The sequence below is a fragment of the Somniosus microcephalus genome, chromosome 6 (genome assembly GCF_052327205.1).
Source record: "Somniosus microcephalus isolate GS21.2 chromosome 6, FLI_Smic_1.0, whole genome shotgun sequence".
NCBI lineage: Eukaryota > Metazoa > Chordata > Chondrichthyes > Squaliformes > Somniosidae > Somniosus > Somniosus microcephalus.
In genome coordinates this window covers 47,967,012-47,994,474 of record NC_140992.1, presented here as the reverse complement: position 1 = coordinate 47,994,474, position 27,463 = coordinate 47,967,012, and the positions used below count along the sequence as shown (strand labels likewise).

The 27,463-nt window shown below is 47.2% G+C and overlaps 1 protein-coding gene across 2 annotated transcripts in view; it reads left to right on the top strand.

Annotated features, from left to right (window-relative positions):
- Nucleotides 1-27,463, top strand: part of mcf2l2 (MCF.2 cell line derived transforming sequence-like 2) — a 469,404-nt gene that overhangs the window by 331,696 nt on the left and 110,245 nt on the right. For both annotated transcript variants that reach the window (XM_085990152.1, XM_085990151.1), the window contains exon 16: nt 25,847-25,913. In XM_085990152.1, coding sequence (XP_085846278.1) covers nt 25,847-25,913 — 67 coding nt within the window. The remainder of the gene's footprint in view (nt 1-25,846; nt 25,914-27,463) is intronic.

The window sequence follows — 27,463 nt, the reverse complement described above, 5'->3', positions numbered from 1 at the left end:
ATGGGAATTAAAACTCTAAATCCACCAATGAGAGAGCAGGCAGCGCTGAGAACAGGCCTGCAAAATTCAAATAGGATAAAGAAGCAGACCAAGATTTAGAGAGAACCACAGACACACAGGACAGAAAGAGAAAACCAGACACCGATCAGAACATAGGAACTGGAGTAGGTCATTCAGCCCCTCGAGCCTGTTCTGCCTAACAATTAGATCATGGCCAATGTTCCCTTTCAGTTGCGTGGCCACGCAGCGCTCCGGAGGTCCAGTGCAGCTGGTGAGCCGGCTTTTAAATTGAAAAAAATGCGCATGAGCGGACTTTTGAATGGGCTGCGCAGCCCAAGGGGCTGCGCGGCCAAAAAACAAATTGTGATGAAATATGCCATTCATCAGGCACTCTGTATTCTCTGTGTTTGATTGTGCCTGTGACTGTGACAAGCAGGGGAGTTTAGTTTCAGTTTCATTTCCTTACCTGTATTGTATTGTGTGTAGGGCTCCGCCCATACCTGGCCCCTACTTAAGCAGGCCCCAGCGTGTCTCACAGGCAGTACAGCAGATCTCTGGATGAGAGACACTTCTCCACTGTGTATTACTTTCTGAGTTAATAAAAGCCTTGCTTTGCTCCGTTAACGTTGAGTCTCGGATTCATTGAGGCACATCAATTTTATTAACTCAATTTTCAACGCAATGGATCAACTCTTGAAACCCGAACGTTTGGATTTGGACCCGCATGCTTCGGACGCATCGGCACGATTCAGACACTGGTTTAAGTGTATGGAATTCTTCCTGGACAATTCCGCAGCCATCACAGACGCTACGGACGCTGAAAGTATGAAACTCGGAATCCTGCGGAATTGGGTAAGCCACCGGGTTTACCCCCTCATCCAAGACGCCGACACGTACCCGGCCGCCTGCGACATCCTAAAGGCGCATTACCAGCAGCCTACGAATGAGGTGTACGCTAGGCATCTGCTCGCTACTCGCACACAGCGACCTGGGGAATCGCTGGATGAGTTCCTAGTCACCCTGAAAACGCTTGGCAAAGACTGCAAGTGCCAAGATGTAAAAGCCGCAGTGTACACTGACGAGCTTGTTCGTGATGCCTTTATCACAGGCCTCAGCTCCACTTACATCCGGCAGAGACTACTGGAAAAAACGGGATTGGACCTGAAACAGGCTGTGGACACAGCGCGATCCCTGAGTGTGGCCCAGAGAAACACGGACGCCTACTCTTCAGCCCGCGCCGCCCACGCCGCCACGTGTGCACCAAGGGCGCCGCCATCTTGGAAGGCATCTTCCCCACCCGGCAGCCCGACACCGTCGGGGCCCCGCTCTCCCCCCAGAAGCCCTACGACAGCCGCGACGCGTCGGGGCCCCAACTGCTACTTCTGCGGGCAGCCGAAGCACACCAGAAACCTGTGCCCGGCGAAAGGCACCACCTGCTTTAAGTGCGGTAAGAAGGGGCACTTCGGGAAGGTGTGCAGAGGGAACCCCGCTGGAAAACCCGCCACCGCCGCGTGTGCGCCGTGGGAGCGGCCATCTTGGACGCCATCTTGCCTGACCTCGTGGGGTCCGCCATCTTGTGAGCAGACAGCGTGGACGCCATCTTGTCTCGATCAGGGCCCTACAGTGGCATCGGTCACAGTGGACCAGACCAGACCGCACCCGCTATCCAAATCAATGGTGGACATCGAGGTAAACGGGTGCGGGGTTAAATGTTTAATTGACAGTGGAAGCACGGAGAGTTTTATCCACCCTGAACTAGCACAACAACTCTCTCTAACGGTGGTCCCTGCTCGGGGCACCATCTCTATGGCTGATAAAACCCAGACATCGACCATTATGGGTTACTGCGCGGTACAATTGTCCGTTAACGGAACTGTATACGATAATTTTAAATTACTAATCATGAAGAGTCTATGTGCGAGCGTGATCTTGGGCCTGGATTTCCAGTGCCACCACCAAAGCATCACGCTCAATTACGGTGGGTCCCAGCTGCCCCTCACAGTGTGCGGTCTGGCTACCCTGAAGGTAAAGCCGCCTTCGCTATTCGCGAACCTTACTCCCAACTGCCGGCCAATAGCGACCAAAAGCAGGAGGTACAGCTGGGAGGACAGGCGGTTTATCGCGACCGAGGTGGACAGGCTGCTGAGGGAGCGCGTTATTGAACGCAGCAACAGCCCGTGGCGCGCCCAAGTGGTGGTGGTGAGGGGTAGCGAGAAGAAACGGATGGTGATCGACTATAGCCAAACGATCAACATGTACACCCAACTAGACGCCTACCCGCTACCCCGCATATCAGAAATGGTGAACCAAATTGCCCAATACTGGGTGTTCTCCACCATCGACCTCAAGTCAGCGTACCACCAGCTCCCTATCAGACCAGAGGACCGCCCGTACACCGCCTTCGAGGCGAACGGACGCCTCTACCAATTCCTCAGAGTCCCCTTTGGGGTGACGAATGGGGTCTCGGTCTTCCAGAGGGAGATGGACCGCATGGTCGATGACCACCACTTGCAGGCAACCTTCCCCTACCTCGACAACGTCACCATCTGCGGTCACAACCAGCAGGATCACGACTCGAACCTCGAGAGGTTCCTGAAAACCGCACAAAAACTCAACCTCACTTACAACGAGGACAAGTGCGTTTTCAACACCACGCGCCTCTGCATACTAGGCAGCGTGGTGGAGAATGGGGAAATCGGACCAGACCCCGACCGACTGCGCCCCCTACGGCAGCTGCCCCTGCCCAACACTCCCAAAGCCCTGAAAAGGTGCCTGGGGTTATTTTCTTATTATGCCCAATGGGTCCCCAACTACTCCAACAAAGCCCGCCCCCTCTTGAAAGCATCCTCTTTTCCGCTCTCTGCTGAGGCCCACGCCGCCTTCAAAAGCATTAAGCCGGATATCGAGCGGGCCACGCTACAGGCAGTGGACGAGAACACTCCCTTTCAAGTGGAAAGTGATGCGTCTGACTTTGCCTTGGCGGCCACCCTCAACCAGGCGGGGCGGCCCGTAGCGTTCTTCTCGAGGACCCTCCAAGGGCCTGAGATCAGACACTCCTCCGTGGAAAAGGAGGCCCAAGCCATCGTGGAGGCAGTGCGCCACTGGCGCCACTACCTAGCCGGCAAACGCTTCACCCTACTTACCGACCAGCGGTCGGTAGCGTTTATGTTTAATAATAAACAGAAGGGGAAGATTAAAAATGATAAGATTCTCAGGTGGCGGATCGAGCTCTCCACCTTCGAGTATGACATCATTTACCGGCCAGGGGCCCTTAACGAATCCCCCGACGCCCTCTCACGAGGGATGTGTGCCAGCGCCACCCGGGATCGGCTACAGACCCTCCACAACGACCTCTGCCACCCGGGGTCACACGGCTGTTCCACTTCATAAAGTCCCGCAACTTACCCTACTCGATTGAGGAAGTTCGGTCTCTGACCAGGAACTGCCGCACTTGCGCTGAGTGCAAGCCTTGGTTCTACCGCCCAGATAGAGCCCACTTAATCAAAACTACACGGCCCTTTGAGCGGCTCAGCTTAGATTTCAAGGGCCCCCTCCCGTCAGTCGACCACAATGTTTACTTCCTGAACATTGTGGACGAATACTCCTGTTTCCCATTCGCCTTCCCCTGCCCAGACATGACCAGCGCCACGGTCATTAAATGCCTCAACAGCCTGTTCTGCCTGTTCGGTATGCCGAGCTACATCCATACGGATAGGGGGGCGTCCTTCATGAGTGAAGAGCTACGCCAGTACATGCTGTCCAGGGGGATCGCCACAAGCCGTACCACCAGCTACAACCCCCAGGGTAACGGCCAGGTGGAGCGAGAGAACGGGACAGTATGGAAAGCAGTCACTCTAGCTCTAAGGACCAAGGGCCTCCCTATCTCCCGCTGGCAGGAAGTCCTCCCAGATGTGCTCCATTCGATACGGTCGCTATTGTGTACTGCCACTAATGCCACGCCTCATGAACGAATGTTTGTCTTTCCCCGGAAATCCACCTCAGGCGTATCCATGCCGTCATGGCTCTCCACCCCAGGTCCGGTATTTGTACGAAGGCATGTGAGGGGCCACAAGACGGACCCTCTCGTGGAGTCAGTGCACCTACTCCACGCCAACCCCCAATACGCGTATGTCCGGCACGCCGACGGAAGGGAGGACACCGTGTCCATAAAAGACGTCGCCCCAGCCGGTAACGACAACAACCACGACAACAACAGCAACAACGATCACAGCAACTATTACCCACCCACTATCCTTTCATCACCCCCGGAAGAACATCGACCAACGGTGCCCCCACCAACTACCCCTTCAACAACCCTGGCGGCGCCACCGGCAGAGACCCAGGAGGCCACCGGGGACACCCAGCCGACACCCGCGGCACCACAACAGCTACGTCGGTCACAGAGGACTATCAAACCCCCGAACAGACTAAATCTGTAGAAGGGTTGAATGTGATGAAATATGCCATTCATCAGGCACTCTGTATTCTCTGTGTTTGATTGTGCCTGTGACTGTGACAAGCAGGGGAGTTTAGTTTCAGTTTCATTTCCTTACCTGTATTGTATTGTGTGTAGGGCTCCGCCCATACCTGGCCCCTACTTAAGCAGGCCCCAGCGTGTCTCACAGGCAGTACAGCAGATCTCTGGATGAGAGACACTTCTCCACTGTGTATTACTTTCTGAGTTAATAAAAGCCTTGCTTTGCTCCGTTAACATTGAGTCTCGGATTCATTGAGGCACATCACAAATTATGGGGAACATTCATCATGGCTGATCTGTATCTTAACTCCATCTACCTACCTTGGTTCCATAACCATTAATAACCTTGCCTAACAAAAATCTATCAATCTCAGTTTTGAAATTTTCAAGTGACCGAGCCTCAACAGCTTTTTGGGGGAAGAGAGTTCCAGATTCCTGTACCCTTTGTGTGAAGAAGTGCTTTCTGACATCACCCCTGAATGCCCCATCTCTAATTTTAAGGTTATGCCCCCTTGTTCTGCACTCTCCCACCAGAGGAAATAGTTTTTCTCTATCTACCCTCTCAAATCCTTTAATCATCTTAAACATATAGCATACTGGACTAGTAATCCAGAGGCCTGGACTAATGATCTGGAGACATGAGTTCAAAATCCCACCACGGCAGCTGGGGAATTTAAATTCAGTTAATTAAATAAATCTGGAATAAAAAGCTAGTACCAGTAATGGTGACCATGAAACTACCGGATTGTTGTAAAAACCCATCTCGTTCACTAATGTCCTTTAGGGAAGGAAATCTGCCGTCCTTACCTGGTCTGGCCTATATGTGCCTCCAGACCCACAACAACGTGGTTGATTCTTAGCTGCCCTCTGAAATAGCCTAGCGAGACCACTCAGTTGTATAGGGTGGCTCACCTCCACCCTCTCAAATGCAATCAGGGATAAGCAATAAATGCTGTCCTTGCCAACGACGTCCACATCCCATGAATGAATAATAACAAAAATTAGATCACCCCTTTTCTTCTATATTCAAGCCTAGTCTATGCAGCCTATCCTCATAATTTAAACCGGGACAGAGAGAGAGAATTGCAGACAAAACAACAACATTTATATAGTATGAAAGCATGAAACATTTATATAATGCCTTGAACATAGAAACATGTCCCTGGGTGCTTCACAGAAGCGCTATGAGACAAAAATTGATACAGCCAAAGAAGGCGATATTAGGAGGGATGACTAAAAGTTTGGTCATATGGTAGGAGGTTTTTAAAGCAGGAGAGGTTTAGGGAGGTAATTCCAGACCTTAAAGCTTAGATGGCTGAAGGCATGGCCGCCAATGGTGGGGCAAAGGGAGTGGGGGTACACAGAAGGCTAGAGTTGGAGAAATACAAAGTTCTCACAGGATTGGAGGGCTGGCGGAGGTTTCAGAGATTAGAATGGTGAGGCTGTGAAGGGATTTGACCTCAAGGATAAGAATTTTAAATTGGAGGCATTGTGGGCTCGGGAGCCAATGTAGGTCAGCGAGCACAGGTGTAATGGGTGAGTGGAATGGTGTAGGATAGGATAGGGGCAGGAGAGTTTTGGATGAGCTGAAGTTTATGCAGGGTGCAGGATGGGAGGCCAGCCTAGAGAGTATTAAAATAGTCTGGAGGTGACAAATGCATGGAAGGAGGCAGTTTTTATGATGAGAAGATATGGAGTTGGATGACTAGGTTGCTAACTGTCTGGTACCGCCTGAGTCAGTGGCCGGGGAGGAGGAGAGAATTGGTCATGAAGGTAAAGAGTTTGTGATAGGGACCAAAGGTGATGGCTTCAGTCTTCCCAATGTTTAACTGGAGGAAATTGCTGCTCATCCAGAACTGAAAGTAGGACCAGTAGACTGACGACACAGAGGCAGTGGGGGGGGAGGGGGGGCTGGTGAGGGTGGGTTGAGAGAAGTGATGAAGAGGTAGATCTAGTTGTCATCAGTGTACGTATGGAACCTGACCCCATGTCTTAAGGTCATGTCGCCAAGGGGCAGCACGTAGATGAGGAAGAAGAGGGTTCCAAGGATTGATCCTTGGGAAACTCCAGAGGTACCGGTGTGGGAGTGGGAAGAGAAGCCATTGCTGGAGATGCTCTGGTTATGTCTGAATAGTTAAGAATGGACCCAAGTGAGGGCAGTTCCACTCAGTCGGACAACAGAGAGAAGGCATTGGAGGAGAATAGTACGGTAGGCCATATCTAATTCTGTAGATCGAGAAGGAGGAAGCATAATGCACCAGGGTCACAGAGAATGTCATTTGTGATTTTGATTAGGGCCGTTTCAGTGCTGTGGCAAGGGCAGAAACCTGATTGGTGAGACTCAAACTGGGAATTGTGTGAAAGATTGGCACGGTTTTGGGAGGAGAAAACACATTCAAGGACATTGGAAAGGAAAGGGAGGTTGATGATGGGGTGCTAGTTTGCAAGGTCAGAGAGGACGAGTGTGGGTTTTTTGAAGGGCGGGAGAGGGGGGGGTGGTTGATGACAGTAGTTTTGAAAGGGAGGGTGATAGTACCTGAAGATAGGGAACCATTGACAAGTTCAACAAGCATGAGAGTCGCATTGACAAGTTGAGCTTTAAGGGGAGATAGAGAAAGACGTGGGTTCAGGGCTAGGCGGGGTGCGGGGGGGGGCATTGTTGAGGGAAGTTTGTTTTGGTGGGCAAGGGGAAGGGGGGATATGGGCAGAGGCAGGGGGGATGTGGACAGAGGGAGCCGAATGGATCCTCTCTAAATGACAAAGGTGATCTCTCCACACTTGTTGGAGGTGAGGACGCAAGGCAGGGGCACATATGCCTGCAAATGTTTGGTTTGGGGTCCTTACATTTTACTAGACAATGATACTAAATACTACCTACTTAATCTAGTGTCAAATCTACACATGTGCAATCGTGAATAGGAATATTTGCAATAGATAATATAAAAAATAGTTGACAAAATGATAAGCGATAGATAATGCAAGAGGAAATGACATTGAACAAATATAAGCTTCTTGAAACACCAATGTTATTTCTGTATATGAACCTGAATGACAACTCAGAAACGAGCTTTTTGTGCTTGACCTGCAGCGAAGTCTTGTCTAATATCTGAGTAATTGAGTGCTACTTACAGTTTGTAACCACTCTGGGCTGAATACTATCTCTCCCCAGTGATTTGTTTGGGTTTTGTCTTTTTAGCCTGTATAGGACTTCCACCTGATTTATATCAATGTAGTTCATTTCACTTTGGTTAACTCTGTTTGGGGAGGACATGTTGCTCATATCTTCCCTTGTGAATACTTGGAGGAAGTAATCATTCAGAATATTGACTGTCTTGTGCTCATGTCATACTTCTACTGATCCAATAAAACCCAGATTGAGCAGATGTCCCATCTGAACCTCAGTAAGATCCATTAATAAGGTGCGTGGCCCTTGTCTGAACATGACTGTCTTATGTTTTGCCTCTGGAACACAGAATAGGGAAATGCATTTGATTGTACCATTTTATATTCAAATTTATAAATGTTCTAAAGGATTGCGTGACTTGGACTCCTCTCCTAGACAACCAAGAAGCCACTGGGTGCTCTATGTTCTATTCCTTACCTGCTAATACACATCAATCATTTTTGGAACCAAGAATCAATAAATTTGCAGTAAAGCCTTTAGCCTTTAGCCTGCAGCGTTAGTATTAAACTGTACACCAAAATAATGTGGCCATTCATGTCACTGATTATAAGTATGAGTATTGTGCTCTGTTTCCTCTCCACTTTGACTGGGAGTCCCTACCTATAAAGTAAACCCGATCCACTCCTGGATTGTCACAGGATCTGAGAATAAAGACGGCAACTGGATCACTGACCCTGTCCACTGTGCTGCTGTTCATTTCCCTAACATTCCTGAGCCTACCCATGTACTGTCCAAAGCATTCAATAACTATTGCTCTCAGGTACTCAGGGTTCAGCTACTATCATTGCGTAGGTGTCCTTTAACTAGATCCACTTGGGTGCCCTCACTGGCCCGAAGCCCCCTGCAATTACATGGGTTGCATGGCATAACGCTGCCATGGCAGAGGGGGGCGGGGAGACAGGTTCAAGGAGATGGTAGTGGAAAAAAGAAGCTGGGGGTTATCTTTGCATTTCAGGATGATCCTGAAGCAGCGAACAATTTTCGCAGAGGAGAGCAAGACCCAATAGTGCTTGTTGTGGTCCAAATAGATCTGACGATGAATGGTGAAACCAGTGGTGCGGCAGATATGTTCAAGTCTGCACCCCTTGCACTTGAGTGAGTGAAGATGGAAGCCATACCGGGGGAACAGCCAAGGTGGAGGGAGTAAGGTTTTACTCAGGACAAAGGCATTAAAGGTGCATGTAAGAGAATGATTGGCCCAGATTTTGCAGTCAGCAGCGAAGGAATAACATTTGCCTTTAACCTCGATAAAAGCTGCCCACAAACTTTTAGCAGGCTCTAGAATGCAGACTTCCTCTATTCTTGTGTCAGTTTGAATTCAGCGCCCTCAGCAGGAAATCTGTGGCATCCAGCAACAGGGCAGGCAGCAGGGAGGCTAATCAACCTATCAGATGGAAGAATTCTCAGAGATAGCAAAGCAGGAAGTAAAAAGCAGGGAATATAAATGTAACCCCTTCACGGTTCTCTAGATATATGTGAGATGTGGTCTCTGTTGTAGACAGTATTCTATAGTCCAGTAAGGAGATCACTACTACAATGGCTTAATTCTAATTATCTTACTTTATAGTTTTAACGTCAGACAGTATAAGAAGATTACGGGTCAATGACCTAAATTAGACATTTGCATACATTAGAATGAATCTAGACATAATAAACATACATTCTCCATTTATATGGATTCAAAGGAGAATCTGTCCCTGTGTCCAAATTCGAGTGCACTCTTTCGTTGGCACGCTTAAGTTGGAGCTCATGGTATGTATAATGTCTGCAAGACTTACGACTCCGAACCCCTTCGTTGAATTCTCTTCACGATCACTGAATCCCACTTTGAGTTCTGGATGCAGAGCTACTAATACGAAGGGCGGCGGCCGAGTTTGGAAGCCCGGGACGGGATGCGGCAGCCATTTGCCTCCTGAGCCCTCTTTTCAGAGCTCCTGCCCTCTTTTCTTCCAGTCGCTCGCGTTTTCCCGCTCGAAAAACCTGACTCCACCCCTTCCTCCTGGGGCTTCTGCCTGGAGACTACGCAGCCTCACTGTCTGCAACAGTTGATACTGGTGCAGAATTATGGAAAGTCTGCTCTTAGTCACATTGTGTCCTTAAAAGTTCTTGCCGTACCTTCACATGGGCAACTTTAACCCAGGGATTTATAACAATGATAATACAGTGTCTAAGTTAAAGATTGATAACCATACTTAGCGTACATAATATTTCCAGTGGGTATTACACTCCCCCCTACCAAATATAGGCATGTCCCCATGACTAATGAACTTTACACATAAGTGGTTGCATGCTTCCCAACCATGTATAAAGGGAGGTAACATATCGAACCGTAGGGGCTATCATTACACTTGGCACTCCTAGTGTACTGTATGTCAATCTTTCAGGAACCTTCTTAACTCACTGTGAGCTCCTTATTTCGGATACCCGGTCTTCAGTTCCTTCAACTACGTTGGAGGCGTTGGTTCCTTTGTTATCATGCCTTTCAGTCTCTTTTATCTCCTTCTCGGAAGCATCTGGTTCTTCCCAGACCATGTCTAAGTCTGAGCTAAATGGTTCAGACAATTCATCCAGATTCTGTCTTATGCGTCTTTCTGGGAGGTCGTACCATAGATCCCATTCTTCATCTTCCGACTCATCAGGTTCCTCATGATCCACACACGGTGTCATGGGTTTTCTGTCTCCTGGAACAAAGTTTTCCTGGTTTCTCGTTTTTTTCCTCCTTCTTCTCTGCAGGGTTCTCCTACTAGGTGTCAGCTCATTATCCACTGGCGGATCCAGACGCACTTGCTGTCCCAATGGCAGGATATGATTCCAGTGCAGTATTTTTATGGGTCCATTCCCACCTGCAGGTTTTAGCCGAAACACAGGTAGTTGTGACATTTGACTTTCAACAATGTAAGGTGTAGAAGCCCAGCGGTCTGCTAACTTATGTTTCCCTTGAAGTCCTAGGTTCCGTATGAGAACTCGGTCACCAGGCATGAGTTGGGAAAAACGGATCTTCTGGTCATACCTCTGCTTATTTCCTTTATTCTGTTTGGCAGAAACAGACTCAGCAAGTTCATAAGCAGCTTGCAATTCCTTTCTCGTGTCAAATACATACTTGAGGTAAGTTCTCTGTGATGTGCCATCACTGGATACTCCGAAACACAAATCCACCGGCATCCTCGCTTCACGTCCAAACATGAGGTAGTACGGTGAAAAACCAGTAGCGTCATTTCGGGTACAATTATAAGAATGAACAAGATGTCCAATGTGCCGACTCCACTTGTTCTTTCGCTTTGAATCCAGCATTCCAAGCATGTCTAACAAAGTACGGTTAAACCACTCAGGTTGAGGATCTCCCTGAGGATGGTATGGAGTTGTTCTTGACTTCTCAATCCCGAGCATGGACAACAACTCATGTATAAGTCTACTTTCAAAGTCTCTACCTTGATCACTGTGTATTCGCTTTGGCAGTCCATAGTGGATGAAGTATTTCTCCCACAACACTTTGGCAACGGTGGATGCTTTCTGATCCTTTGTGGGAAAAGCTTGGGCATAGCGAGTATAATGATCTGTAATGACCAAGACATTTGCGGTATTGCTGGAATCGGGTTCGATGGACAGAAAATCCATACAGACAAGGTCTTGAGGTCCATCACTTTGCATGTGAAACAGAGGAGCAACTCTTTTAGGTAAAGTCTTTCTCTGGACACAGCGTGCACAGGACTTGCAGAACTCCTCAACCGCAGACTTCATACGCGGCCAATAGAATCTGTCCTTGACCAACCCATAGGTCTTATCTACTCCCAGATGACCTGCGTCATCATGCAAAGACTTCATCACTATTTCCCTGTACTTTTCAGGCAGGACCAACTGTGAATGACATGGTTTAGTGGGTGGGTGAGTGATTCTACACAACACTCCCTCTTTAATTTCCAAGTGGTCCCATTCTCTTAGGAGCAGACGACAATCAGGATGTTTTGATTTGTCGATCTGTGTAATATCACCCAGACGGAGAGCTGAAAACACCTCATGAATACAAGGATCCTCCTGTTGTGCTTTGGATATTTCAGATGAACACAACATGGGTAAGTTTTGTACATCCAAACTGGAAAGGTTGCAAAATGCCTGGGGAACAGCATGCATTGACGCTCCCAAGTGGTCAATCTCTCGGGCATGAAATGAATTCTTTGGTCCAGATACCACGGACATCTGACACATTACTTTCACATCTGCTGAAGCAACATCTTTCCACTCTGGTTTCTGGTAGTGTGGGCGACAAGACAGAGCATCTGCGTCAATGTTCTGGTTCCCAGGTCTGTACCTGAGACTAAAGTTGTAAGCAGATAGTGCAGCAAGCCAGCGGTGGCCGGTGGCATCAAGTTTTGCCGAAGTCAACACATAGGTTAATGGATTATTGTCTGTCCTCACTTCAAACTTCGCTCCATAAAGATAATCCTGCAGCTTATCCACCACCCCCCACTTCAACGCCAAGAATTCTAGCTTATGAGCTGGGTAGTTACGCTCTGATGGCGTAAGACTGCGACTGATAAACGCTACAGGTCTCAGCCCTGCTCCTTGGTCCTGATACAACACACCACCCAACCCTTCTTGACTGGCATCCACGTGTAGCACATATGGCAGCTGTGGGTTTGCAAAAGCCAACACGGGGGCTTGAGTAAGACTTTGCTTTAAGGTGTGGAAGGCCTCTTCGCATTTCTCATCCCATCTAACACCAAAAGGCTCAGAGGGTTTGAAGTAGTCCTTGTTCTCTTTACCTTTAGCCTTTTTTTTCCTCTCGACTGGTGGGAGGTAACCAGCCAGCAGCTGATTCAGAGGATGGGCCACTTTGGAGTAATCCTGCACAAAGCGCCTGTAATATCCGCAGAACTCAAGAAATGACCGCAAGGCAGTCACTGTGTTCGGTTTGGGCCATGTGGTAACAGCTTTGATCTCGGATGGATCTGTGGCTACTCCATCCTGTGATACAATATGCCCCACATAGGACACGGATGTTTGGCAAAACTGACACTTGTCCAATGATAGCTTGAGACCTTCATCCTCCAGGCGACCAAGCACTTTCAGCAACCGAGCTTCGTGTTCTTCAAGGGTTGCCCCAAACACAATGATATCATCCAAGTACACCAATACTTCGAGCAAGTTCATGTCCCCAACTGTTTGTTCCATTATTCTTTGAAAAGTTGCTGGAGCGCCTGAAACTCCCTGTGGCATCCTTTCAAATTGGTAGAACCCAACTGGACATATAAAGGCTGTCTTTTCTTTGTCCGATTCACTCATCGGTATTTGGTAGTATCCACTTCTGAGATCCAACACACTGATCCACTTGCTTCCATTAAGACAAGCCAGAGCATCCTCAATTCTTGGAACGGTGTATTGGTCGGGAATAGTACGTCTGTTAAGCGTCCTAAAGTCCACACACATCCGAATCTTTCCGTTCTTTTTCCTCACCACCACTATAGGAGATGCATAAGGACTCCTGGACTCGGTAATGATCTCAGCTTCTTTTAACTGCGACAGGTGCTGTCTCACTGCTTCGATGTCAGCTGGTGCCAGCCGTCGAGACCTCTCCCGAAAGGGTTTATCCTCGGTAATTCTGATAGAATGGCGAGTACTCTTACTACAACCAACATCAAACTCATGAGTAGAGAAAACTCCTCTCCGCTCCATCATCTTCCTGACTAATCGGTCCTTCCATTCTTTAGGAACGAATGAATCTCCAAAGTTGAAGGAGGAGGGTGTCAGATCTCCGGTTGAGTTAACTTTGGACTCTTCCTTCACATGTGACGACAGTACATTTACAGGAAACAGATGCGCAATCAGCATTCCTTTCCTCAATGTGATTCCTTTGCCTGACATATTCCTCACGGTCACTGTAACTCTCCTTGACATCACAGCTGTCGGGGTCTGCAACTCTGGTCTCACCAGAAGCTCATTTGGAAACCGTGACTCTTCTGCAGGATCATCAGGTGACTCTATCAGAATGGCTTCAGTACCTGGCGTTCCAGGGAATTTTGGTATCCCAGGGATTCTAGCCACTCCTCCAGGACGCAGGGTGATAGGTTTGGCTCGAACGTACCACACAGTTCCTCTTTTGCTATCATCTACGTTGGAAGAAAGTTCAGGCAGTTTCTCAAAAGCCTTTTTGAAAACAGGGTGAATGTGTCTGGTGCTCAAGAAGTTTTCACCTCCCTGCTCTTTGCAGCTTGTCAGGAGTCGTCTCACTATGGGTGTATTACTGCCAACCAGTATGGAAACCTCACCTTTCACCATGGGGTCAGGGCAAACCAACACAAGTGCATCAATGGTCTCAGTGGTCCCTACATCAGCTTCCAAGAACTCCAACCTCAGCGACAAATAGCCATCATATGGGTAATCAGCAGGACTAAGGCCCCAGATCTGCAGAAGACTGATTGGGGTTAACGGCAAATGCGTCAGGTATCGGTCATAGAAGGATCTGTACAGTATGGTAACCTGAGAACCCGTGTCGAGGATAGCTTTAGTATAAATGCCTTCAATCTGTATTGATACAGCAGAACTCGGCCCTACTAAACCCTCAGGTATGATGTCTTTCATATCCCCTCGTCTATTATTGCACTTAGCGAAACGTGTCTTAACTACAGGGACAGCAGGCCGTTCCGTTACTGTGCCCCTTTGTAGTTTCCCGACTTCTTGGTAAGTTTTATGAGACGGTCATTTACTTTTTTTAGATTTTCCTCACCTCTACATTCTCGCTTGAAATGTCCATCCTTTCCACAGTTACAACAAAAGACTCCAGGTCTATCTCCTTCATGGGGATATCCTTTAGAGGAATCATTCATTTTGCTGTTAGACTTCGCAGAGTGTTTAACCTTTTGCACCCGTGCGTCATCCCTTTCTGTGTTGGGCTTAGACCGAAAATATGCCATCTCGGCTCTCATGACATTTATTTCCTTCTTCAGCTGTTCCATCTCAGGGTTGACATCACCCTTAGGAGTAGGAACTGTAACAGGAGTCACAAGCTTGGACATCACAGCACTCTTTGCTACATTCCGGGCCTGAAGCATATCCTCCTCCTCTCTGACTTCCCTTAGCGGCTCAGTGAAGGTAGGTGGATCTCGCAACTTATGGGTCATGCGTATGCGAAGAGCAGTCACGTCTTCGAGCAATGCACCTCGCACAACCTGTTCAATGCGGAACCGATTCATTTCAGGCAACTCAATCCCTCTTTTCCGTAACATACAATGCAGCAGTTTGTCTATTCTCAGCAGATAACTGGACAGCTTCTCTCCCTCACACTGGAATGTGCTTCTGAATCTGACCATCAAATCTGAAATGGTTTCAGTAGTTCCAAAGGCAGTTTCTAGAGCCTGCATGTAGTCAAAGGAAGTAGCAGAGGTGTTCTGCGCCTTTAAGAATCTTACAATGTCAGCAGCAGGACCCTTAAGGCCTTCTACTATTCTCTGCCTCTTCACATTGTCACTGCACTGCCATTCCTCTAGCAGAGGCAGGGTCTGCTCAGCCCAGGCGTCGTACTCCTCTTCCCCACTGGGAGTTGGTCTCACTCCTGAGAACATATGGAGCTTACGGTATCCCTGAGCCTCGAAGGCAGATTGGTGCATTTATCCACCAGAGAACTAATGGCACTGACCAACTGAGTGTTCATATCCAGGGCCGAAGGACCTATCAGACCTTTGACATCAGCAACAGTCTTTCCTTCTTGTCTCAAGAATGACAACAACTTGGTCTGAAACCCTTCTTCTTCCTTAGTAGTAATAGGGACAAACTGAACTGGCCAGGGACCAGCCTCTTCAGAAAGCCCAACTGCCTCAGGTAAACCATGACCTCTCAGGTTCTCTGATGTCTGGATCAACACAAACTGCTTCTTGGTAGCTGTATCCAAGCAGCGCTCAACTATCCTAACCTTTCCAAAGGCTTTGACACAATTCAGAGCCCTTAGCAAGACATCATCAGGGTCATCGTTAGCAACACCATTCAGCACAATGGCATGGGTAGTAGCTATCTGCTTCCGTTTGCACCAAGCTTCAACCTCAATAACATCCATCTTTTATGCTCAAACAGCCCAGTAGAAACCACAAACCACTCTCTTAGCAATGAGCATTCAATACTGTTAGTTTACTGACATAAATAGACCACAATCCCGGACGAGCCCCCAAAATGTAACCCCTTCACGGTTCTCTAGATATATGTGAGATGTGGTCTCTGTTGTAGACAGTATTCTATAGTCCAGTAAGGAGATCACTACTACAATGGCTTAATTCTAATTATCTTACTTTATAGTTTTAACGTCAGACAGTATAAGAAGATTACGGGTCAATGACCTAAATTAGACATTTGCATACATTAGAATGAATCTAGACATAATAAACATACATTCTCCATTTATATGGATTCAAAGGAGAATCTGTCCCTGTGTCCAAATTCGAGTGCACTCTTTCGTTGGCGCGCTTAAGTTGGAGCTCATGGTATGTATAGTGTCTGCAAGACTTACGACTCCGAACACCTTCATTGAATTCTCTTCACGATCACTGAATCCCACTTTGAGTTCTGGATGCAGAGCTACTAATACGAAGGGCGGCGGCCGAGTTTGGAAGCCCGGGACGGGATGCGGCAGCCATTTGCCTCCTGAGCCCTCTTTTCAGAGCTCCTGCCCTCTTTTCTTCCAGTCGCTCGCGTTTTCCCGCTCGAAAAACCTGACTCCACCCCTTCCTCCTGGGGTTTCTGCCTGGAGACTGCGCAGCCTCACTGTCTGCAACAGTTGATACTGGTGCAGAATTATGGAAAGTCTGCTCTTAGTCACATTGTGTCCTTAAAAGTTCTTGCCGTACCTTCACATGGGCAACTTTAACCCAGGGATTTATAACAATGATAATACAGTGTCTAAGTTAAAGATTGATAACCATACTTAGCGTACATAACATTTCCAGTGGGTATTACATAAATCACGTTTAAATCATTGTACCCAAAAGCGAAATAAAAATTGGGACATACACATGGGATTAAGGGAGAAACTTAAATAGAAAAACACAACCTCACACACTCAAGAAGACTGGGTGAAGTCCATTTACTTCTTCAATTAATTTTGCATGTACGTCTTTCCAACTCAGTGTAACTGGTTTAGGCTGGGTGCTTCTGTATATGTACAAACATAGATGTGCCTCAGCAGTCAATTATTTAGCTATTAACGTTTTTCCATGTATGTCAGTTATCATAACAAAAGGGAGTGGGACTCCGAGGTATCCAGAGTGGGAGCAACCAGAGCAACATGGTCCTGAGTCACTCAGAGCAGGAGTGGCAAGGAGCAAGGAGGCTAGCTACAGAGGGGGTGACTGAGGTCGTAGTGTGAATGTAGGTATTGTCCCTAATAACTACATGACAGATCATACATGAATAGTAATATGGTTACAATGGAGCAATATGTCACATTCTTGTAATTCCCTTCAAAGGCCTACTTGCAATGGGCACTGTTGCATTTGGGCCTCCACAGAGGGGAGATCCAAGAAAATCAGGTGGGAGGTGTGTTGATGTCAGTAGTGTTGCATTACTGCAGCAGCTCAATAAGGCAGCCCACCACCACCTTCTCATGGCCACTAAATGTTGGCCTTGCTAGCGACGCCCAAATACTAAGAATGAATAATCTTTTGCAAAACAATTACATGCTTCCACCTGTTCCAGGCAAAAGTACTCTGCTGCTTCCTTTAGGGAAATCTCTGGCAATGCATAAGGAAACTGGCCCTGGTATATGGTTTATAGGTGTGTCAGGGAAGCCTACATATGTAAATGCCTTAAATTGCAAACTGTTTACCTGTTTGCTTTGTTCATTAGTTTCAAAGTGCTGTTCCACCTATAATGTGGACATTATTCTTACATTAGGGAATGACTCACAGCTCATCTAAAGTGTTTGAGACAGATTAAATGGTTCCCAGGAAGGGGCCAAACCATTCAATTCAAATACAAGGAGAAGCGACTGTTTAAAATTTAACTGCATTCTAAGGGGAAATAGCAAAGATTGTAATTACATTCCAAGGTGGAATAGTAGAGATTGTAATTACTGTAAATCTACTCATTGTCATTGCTACTGTTCACTTATACTTACTGTTTAATAAATCTGTTTTGTTGTCTGTTGTCAAAGCTATGGTCTGATAAGTATTCTTCCACTTTCCAAAGTCAAGGTGATCACATGTTATTTCAGTAATGGCAAAGGTTTCTGTTTGACTCTAGGGGGGGAAAATTCAGTACCTTAGTGCCTCCCGTTAGCGCCACTATCTAGGCACTAGAGCATTATCACCAGGGCGAGGTGAATCCAACGCCACACGTCAAACCAGCCCACCCCCCGCAGCGCCGCCGCTAACACTTATCACTGGGGGCTTCAACGCCAGGTGGGTCGTGACGTCAGTAACTGTGCAATGCTCACTGGCCGCCCGATCTGCAAAATTGATTGTCGCCACCTACCTTAGCACCTGGAGGAAACAGCGACAGGGAGAGCTGGCTTAAAGCAACAGGAAACTGGCTCCAGGGACGTTATTTAAAGGGATCATCAGTAATGAGTCATAGCTGTAGGTTAGTGGAGTTTCAGTGCTTTCTTGTCAGTTTCACATAGTACAACAGTCTCATTCCATAATTTCAAGGTTATTTAGTATCAGGAGTGTTGTGGCAGCTAAAACGTAGCTCCATTTATTTGTAAAAAAATCAAACTGCTACACTTGGTCACCATAATGGCAATCGACCTCGCCCTCCAGGATCTACGGCAGAGGGGCAGAGGCATCATGAAAGACTGGAACATGTGGCCAGAAGGAGGAGGAGGGCCATCAGAGCTCTCAACAGGAGGCCTTACCCTCCGAGGGTATTCTAAGCACTTCTCCTATCTCCAATTAAGCGAGAAGCAGTGTATTAGAAGGCGCCGCTTCACCAAAGAGGTTGTCACAGAACTCTGCCACCTCCTGCAACCAGATGTCCAGCCTCAGTTCAGGGTGACCACGGCTCTCTCAGTGGCAGTCAAGGTCACCGTCGCCCTCAATTTCTTCGCCAGTGGATCCTTCCAGTCTGCAACAAGAGACATAGCTAACATCTCGCAGTTTGCCGTCCATCGCTGCATCCAGGAGGTCACAGAGGCTCTCTACAGTAGAAGAGACTACATTTCCTTCCCCAACACCAGAGAGAAGCAGGACGAGCGTGCATGTGGCTTTGCCAGGATAGCGGGATTCCCCATGTTGCAGGGCACCATTGACTGCACCCATGGGGCTTTGCGGGCACCTCATAACAATCCTGAGATCTTCCGTAACCGCAAAGGCTGCCACTCACTTAATGTGGAGTTGGTGTGTGACCAAAGACAGCTAATCCTCGATGTCAATGCCTGTTATCCTGGTAGCAGCCAAGATGCCTTCATCCTGTGCCAGCACTTTTCCAGCCACCAGATCAAGCTCGCGGCTGGCTGGTTGGAGACAAGGGCTATCCGCTCTCCACCCGGCTCATGTCTCCCCTCCGCAACCCCAACACTCCTGCTCAGCACTCATATAAGAGAGTCATGCTGCCACCAGGAACACCATTGAGCAGATCATCGGCCTGCTGAAGCAATGGTTCCGCTGCCTTGACTGCTCGGGAGGAGCCCCCAGTACTTGGCTGAGTGGGTGTCCCATTTCGTGGTGGTCCGCTGCATGCGCCAGAACTTGGCCATCATGAGGGTGCAGCCCTTGCCACCAGGGATTGCAAGACCACCTCAGGAGGAGGAAGAGGGAAAGGAGGAGGAGGAGGACGACAAGGAGGAAGAGGAAGATGAGGAGGATGAGGAGGAGAAGGAACAGGAGTGAGGGAGGGCAGTCCGTGACCGCCTCATCAGACTGTGGGTCCAATGACTGAAACCCCAGATCCCCATTGCTCACCACATCCCTATCATTCCATCCCTGAAGTGTTGGCTCAGTGGCTGCAGCAGGGCCGGTGGAAGGCTGCTGAGTTCCCGTGCGGAAGACTTCAGATGGCCTTGCAGGACGCTCTCGCCCAGCTGTAGACTGCACCACCTCAGCATAGGCGGCAGCGGTCTGGGCTGGCTGGATGACAAGCAGTGACAAGGGCAATGGCGGAGTGGCAGTGGTGGGAGCAGCAATGTTGTCATCCTGAGAGAGGACAGCAGCTTCCTGTTACACTGACCCACTGCCACTTCCCTGGAGCAGCACCTCAGCATCCCTAGCAATCTGTTGGAGCACAGATTGCTGGCCTGCTGCGACACCGTGAAAGCCGCGGTCGACGGTGCTAGACCCAGCCACGATGGCAGCAGTCAGAGCTTGCGTGGCATCAAGCTGAGACTGCATGAGAGCAGCCTGAGATTTGATGCTACCAAACATAGACTGCATTACAGCACTAAGACATTGCGTCGCTTCCACCTGTGCTGCAATGGAAGCTGCCAGATCGCCGATTACACAGGGCATCAGGTTTGGGTTGTCACGGTCTCTCTGGGAATCTACCATCCTTTGCAGACTGGAAATGATGGGCTCCATGGTGTGCGCAGAGCCTTGTGCAACGTTGGAGGCGGACTCCTCCACGCTCCTTATCATTGCCGAGAGGCTCTCAGGCACCCTTGCCATTGCACCTATCATCATCGTGTGCATGCCCATCACCCTTCTAAAGGTCTTCCCATTGAGGTCCTCATCTGAGTCCTGTGCAACAGAACTCGCACACAAACTTGCCCTCTGGGGAGCTGGCCCCCGAGCTACCCTTTCCCCCTGGCCTTGCTGCAGCCTACTCATCCCCGGTGCCTCACCCTGTGCAGATCCCATTACTATACTAGCCTCTAAAGAACGTGTAGTGCCAGTATCTGAGCTGGTGCCTGCGGGTGAGACATGCAGTGACGCGGTGTGTTCTTCCTCCTCCTCTTCTCCTGCCTCGCTCTCTACGGTGCTCTCAGGGACAGGCTGCTCAGGTTCCTGCTGATTATCTGAAAGCATAAAGGCACAAGAGTCAGATTAAGGTGAGGGGAGTGGGGCAGGAAGGGAGAAATGCATGCATACAGCATGATTAGCTGGAAAGTGCAAAACGCTTGTGGGGTGAGGGGGAAGTGGAATGTGAGAAGGAGTAGGGATGAACATACCATTGTTGTCCCCAAGAGGGGCAACATTGCCGTTGGCCACGGCGCCCACCACCTGGCGCCCAATAATCTGCAGCGCTCTATTTTCCAGTGCAGACTGTGGTCGGGTGTCGGCTTGTCCCCCCCACCCCCACTCCTGCGCCCTCCTGTTGTGAGCCACCTTGGCCTGCAAGAGAAAGGAAAGTGTGTGAGTGAGTGTGGATCAATGTGTTTTGGTGATGTGCCTGCCATAGTTGAATAGCTGTCATTGTGTGCAAGGTGTGAGATGTGGGTGTGAGTGTTGGTAGGTAGAGATTGTTGGTGGGTGAGTGCTGGGGATGTGGTGCTTTAGGCAGTATCTGAAGACTGTGGTTCAGATGGTGGCATGTAGCATTTGTTGAAGCATGCATTCACCCTGACCACCCAAGTGAGTCAAATTTCTTCCTGCACTGTGTGTGGGTACTGGGGACCACAGTGCTGCCCAAGATGTGCTGTGCTACCTCCCTCCACATGGTGCAGAAGACTTGCGGCAAGGGCCTCCTGCCACCTGCTGGGTAGAGCACTGCCCTCAGTCTCTCCACAGCGAACACCAATGCCTCCAATGCTGGATCGCAGAATCTGTGGGCTCTCTCCCTGGGGCGTGGATCTGCCATGAGTACAGCTGCTTCAGTCCTCCGGCTCATTCTCCTTGATCTGCTGCTGCTTGCTGAGGCAGCTGCACAACCAGCAATGCTGAGAATGAGGTTCTGCAACATCAATGAACCTCCCCTTTAAGAACTGAGACGGGCCTGTGGTAATCATGACTTGCGATTAGACTGCACCTGATATTAGTCCACCCTTTGATTGTAATGCCAATGAGCTTGGGCTTTAATACTTGAATTAGTGCTCCAATCATTTCTTTGAGCAGTGAGCACGAATTTTGCATGCAGTCTAAAGCATTAGCGCCTGCCACTAAATTTCCAACTTTGTTAATGATACCGCCCATTCCTGGGCTATAATTAATTTAATATTTTGGGCAGGTAAAGGCAATCTGCAGTTCATGGGGAATGAGGGCTCACTCATGGGAGTGGTCTTTGCCACTGAACCCAAGGAAACTATCTGATGTATAGGTCCCAAAAACACAACAGATGTAAGTAATAGCACATTGATTTAATAGGCGATCAGTAAATATATTCTGTTTACCTATCAGCTGTTTCTAATTCAAAAGATTTATATACATTTTAGATTCAGTATTGATTCAGTATAACTGGCTGGTAATCTGCAACTAGATAAACATTTGGGGGTAGATTTTCCCGAACCTGTCGGGAAGAAGGCGGGACTTCCCCTTTCGGGTTTTTGACCCGCCTACTTCGACGTCCGGCCAATCCGCGCGATTTTCCCTTGATTGACCTTGTTGAGCCCGCCCAGTGGGCTCAGCAGGCCAATTAAGGGCCACCCAGCAACAGGTGACATCACAGACTGCAATTTCATCTGTCAAGAGTTTTTGACAGATGAAATATCAGTGTTTGACAGCTGTTTGAAGCTGTGAAACACTGACACTCTGAGTTCTAACATGAGTCCTTCTGCACAGACTCAGTTAGAACTCTCAGCAGCACTCAAAGCTGAAGGCTGTCACTTTTCACAGATCGCAGCCGTTCAGCTTTAAGTGCCGGGTGAGTGATGTGCTCCCGACGGCTACAGGAAGAAAGGCTGTTAAGGTAAGTACAGGTAAGTAAAAGTTCTTTACACACTTTAGACACACCAAACACACTTACCTTTACACTCATGCACCCATCACTCACCTGAGCACCGACATCGCGACCCCTCCAACTCCTTCAACCCGACGGCCCGCCTGCTCTAACCTGGCGTGGTTTGGAGCCATCGGGAAACCCACACGACACCCCTCAAAACAGGGATTAGGCTAAAAACTGCCTGTTAACTAATCTTCCCGCCTGGTTTCGGCGGGTCCCAGTGCGGGGCGGGTACCCGCCGCCCCTGAAACTTACGTGGGGCGGGGTTTTGGGCGGGATGGTGTCGGGACCCTCGAATTCAGGATTTCCCCCCCCCCCACACGTCTGAAACCCCGCCTGACGGCTCCACGAAAATCTAGCCCTTGGGTTCTAATGGATAGACTGGAGAAGCTGGGGTTGTTCCCCTTAGAGCAGAGAAGGCTAAGAGGAGATTTGATAGCAGTGTTTAAAATCATGAAGGATTTAGATAGAATAAATAAAGAGAAACTGTTTCCAATGGCTGAAGGGTCAATAACCAGAGGGCACAGATTTAACTTTTTTACACAACGAGTTGTTAGGATTTGGAATGCACTGCCTGATAGGGCGGTGGATACAGATTCAACAGAAGTCTTCAAAAAAGAATTGGATAAATATTTGAAGGAGAAAAAATTGCAGGGATACGAGGAAAGAGCGGGGAAGTGCGACTAGCTGGATTGCTGTTCGAAAGAGCTGGTGCACTCGATGGGCTGAATGGCGTCCTTCTGTGCTGTACTATTCTATGATTCTATGATTTAAAATAAACATGTTAGACATTTGGCCACTAGTATCACCAACAATAATTTCTAGGCTAAAATGTCTACTGGTCATCTGGGCCAGAATTTTTGTTGTTGTAATCTTTGTAAATAACATCTATTTTGCAAAATGTGATGCAACCAAAAATTAATTCAGTTTTGCCTCAGTGGATTCCACCCCAGCAGTAAAATCCCATCATTTGGGGGGGAAATGTAGGCCCACTCCCCAACCCCCTTCTGAGGGGAAAATCCTTGTTCAGGAAAAGGAAGAAGAGTGAAATTCCACAGATCTCCGCCCACTAAGATGAAAATCCAGGCCTGGTGGAAGGAAGTGTGGCCTTCCCCTCTATATCATTGAGAGAGCTTGGTGGCTGTCCTCATCTTGCTGAGGTAGCTTCCTTGCCTTTGCTGCTTCTATTCCTGGTCCCTTTTGCTATTCCCCCCTTCCCCCATTCCCTGCTCTTCCCCCATCCCCTTTCTCCTACTTGCACCCATCCACCTTCCCACATACTCATTCTCTTCCCCTCTTCTCCATCCTCTCCTCTCCCCATCTCCCCCTCCTCTCTTCCCCTACCCTTCTAGTCATTGTCATCAAACAGATCAAAACATGATATAATGCACATTTATTCTCAATGGCCATGTTCATTGAAAAAAAGGATGTTTATGGTGAGGAAAGGAGTTCTGTCACAATTCATTTCATAAGAAAGTTTATAAATTAATATCTATCTAGGCATGGTTAGAGATTGCTTTGTAGACATAAGAACATAAGAAATAGGAGCAAGAGTAGGCCATTCGACCCCTCGAGCCTGCTCTGCCATTCAATAAGATCATGGCTGATCTTCTACCTCATCTCCACTTTACTACACTATCCCCATATCCCTTGATTCCCTTAATATTTAAAAATATATCGATCTCTGTCTTGAATATACTCAACGACTGAGCCTCCACAGCCCTCTGGGGTAGAGAATTCCAAAGATTCACCACCCTCTGAGTGAAGAAATTTCTCCTCATCTTAGTCCTAATTGGCTGAGCCCTTATTTGAGACCTGGTTCTAGATTCCCCAGCCAGGGGAAACATTCTCCCTGCATCTACTCTGTCAAGCCCTGTAAGAATTTTGTATGTTTCAATGAGATCACCTCTCATTCTTCTAAACTCTAGAGAATATAGGCCTAGTCCACTCAATCTTTCCTCATAGGACAATTCCCCCATCTCAGGAACCAGTCTGGTGAACCTTCGTTGCACTCCCTCTATGGCAAGTATATCCTTCCTTAGGTAAAGAGACCAAAACTATACACAATACTCCAGGTGTGGTCTCACCAGGGCCCTATATAATTGCAGTAAGATGTCTTTACTCTTATACTCAAATCCTCTTGTAATAAAGGCCAACATACCATTTGCTTTCCTAATTGCTTGCTGTACCTGCATGTTAACTTTCAGTGATTTGTGTATCAAGGACACCTAGGTCCCTCTGAACATCAACATTTCCCAATCTCTCACGATTTAAAAAATACTCTGCTTTTCTATTTTTCCTACCAAAGTGGATAATTTCACATTTCTCCACATTATATTCCATTTGCCATGTTTTTGCCCACTCACATAGCCTGTCTATATCCCCTTGAAGCCTCCTTGCATCCTCCTCAACTTACATTCCCACCTAGCTTTGTATCATCAGCAAACTTGGATATATTACATTTGGTCCCCTCATCCAAATCATTGATATAGATTGTGAATAGCTGAAGCCCAAGCACTGATCCTTGCGGTACCCCACTAGTTATAGCCTGCCAACCTGAAAATGACCCGTTTATTCCAATTCTCTGTTTTTTGTCCGTTTACCAATCCTCAATCCATGCTAGTATATTACACCCAATCCCATGAGCCCTAATTTTGTTTAATAACCTCTTGTGTGGCACCTTATCGATGCCTTCTGAAAATCCAAATACACCACATCCACTTGTTCCCCCTTATCTATTCTGCTAGTTACAACCTCAAAAAACACTGAGGTTTAAATTAAAAAAATTTTAAGCAAGTCAGATTTGTTGTATTGACTTTATGCTACTGTTTAATTTCACTTTTATTAAAATTTGATTCGTAATTTATAATCTAAGTCACACGGTCTGATAGAGTGTTTATTCTTCGGCAATCCCAGAAATCAATTCCAGTAACAAGGATTTCTGTTCAATCCCCGCTTGTATAAAGTTATATTCGGTTCACAAGGAATAGGGACTCAGAGAATTATCCAAGTAAAGCCTAAATGCCTAATATTAGGTTTGAATTTGAAATAAGAAAGCGGCTGTTACTACTGTTAAAAAGATGCTGGTCTCTGAAAATATTTAATATCCATTTATCAGTCAATCTGATCCATAGATTTTTGTAAACTGTGCACTAATATGATATACATTGCCTAAATGATACCTTGGGATGAGTTTGATGATTTGAATTTATATGATAGTGTTGGATTATGATGTAAAATCTTATTGGGTTTCATTGATAATTGAATTCGTGTTATGAAAAGCTAAATGTACAAGAACAGTAACTTAAATTTCAGTCCATTGCCTTCATGTATAATTATAATTTGTTAGTATACAATTTATAAACTTGAAATTTAATGCTTATTCATCTACTTCTCAGGCACATCATGAACGAACTGATTGAAACAGAACGGGTGTATGTAGAAGAGCTGCTAAGCATCATTGAGGTAGGGAAAGTGTGCAATTCAAAATTCTGAAAAAATGTGGTTATTTATATTTGAAGACTTTTGTTCATCTCATTGTTTCATTCAGAAACACATATACCACTGATGCAGCTTAGTGTAGCAGAATTTGCCTGGATTTCCCTTTAGTAGAAAAAAATGAGTTACTGCTGGCAGGAAATCTGCTTAGATACATCTTAGCATATTTGACACATGATAACAACTGCCAGATTAAAATATTCAAATGGGTTTTCACTACCAGTGACAAAGAGAAAGTAGAAATTTCATCTGAGCAGTAACTATGGGCCAGCTTTTAACATTTAAAACTACTTGATTGTGCACCCCTCAAATACTGTTTAAATGCATGGAGGTATTTGTGCCCCACGCATCCATTTAAAAAAAACAAAACAGCATGTTTAATACCATTATTAATAATTGGTCATGGCTTTGTTGACCTATAAATTCGAGAAATTGAACAAGAGATCATATTGTCTTTCTCTTTGAAATTACCCTAGTCCACTTTTGAACACATGGGAGTACGATATTGTTGCCATCACGGAGACATGGTTGAGGAAGGGTCAGGACTGGCAGCTCAATATTCCGGGGTATAGAATCTTCAGGCGAGACAGAGGGGGGTGTAAAAGGGGAGGGGGTGTTGCAATATTAATTAAGGAGTCAATTACTGCTGTAAGGAGGGATGATATATTAGCGGGTTCCTCAAATGAGGCCATATGGGTAGAACTTAAAAACAAAAAGGGGGCAAGCACTTTGCTGGGAGTGTACTATAGGCCCCCAAACAGTCAGGGGGAGATAGAGGAACAGATATGTAGGCAAATCTCAGAGAAGTGTGAAAATAATAGGGTAATAATAGTGGGGGATTTCAACTTCCCCAATATAAATTGGGATAGTCAGAGTGTGAAAGGCTTAGAGGGTGCAGAATTCTTAAAGTGCATCCAGGAGAGCTTTTTGAGCCAACATGTAGAAAGTCCTACAAGAGAGGGGGCGGTACTGGACCTAATTCTGGGGAATGTAGCCGGGCAAGTGGTGGAAGTATCAGTCGGAGAGCGTTTTGGCGACAGTGACCATAATTCGGTGAAATTTAAGGTGGTCATGGAAAAAGACAAAGGCGGCCCGGAAATAAGGGTTCTAAATTGGGGGAAGGCCGATTTTAATATGATGAGGTAGGATCTGGCCAAAGTGGACTGGGAGCAGCTACTTATAGGAAAATCCACATCAAAACAGTGGGAGACTTTCAGAAGGGAAATAGAGAGAGTACAGCGCCAACATGTTCCTGTAAAGGTCAAGGGTGGGACCAACAAGCAAAGGGAACATTGGATGACAAGGGAGATACAAAAATGCATTAGAAATAAAAGGGGGGCTTTTGGCAGTTACAAAAGACTAAAGACGGAAGAAGCCCTAGAGGAGTATAAAAAGTGCAGGGGCATACTTAAAAAAGAAATTAGGAGGGCGAGGAGGGGCCATGAAATAACACTGGCGAGCAAAATAAAGGAAAATCCTAAGATGTTTTATAAGTATATTAAGGGCAAGAGGATAAC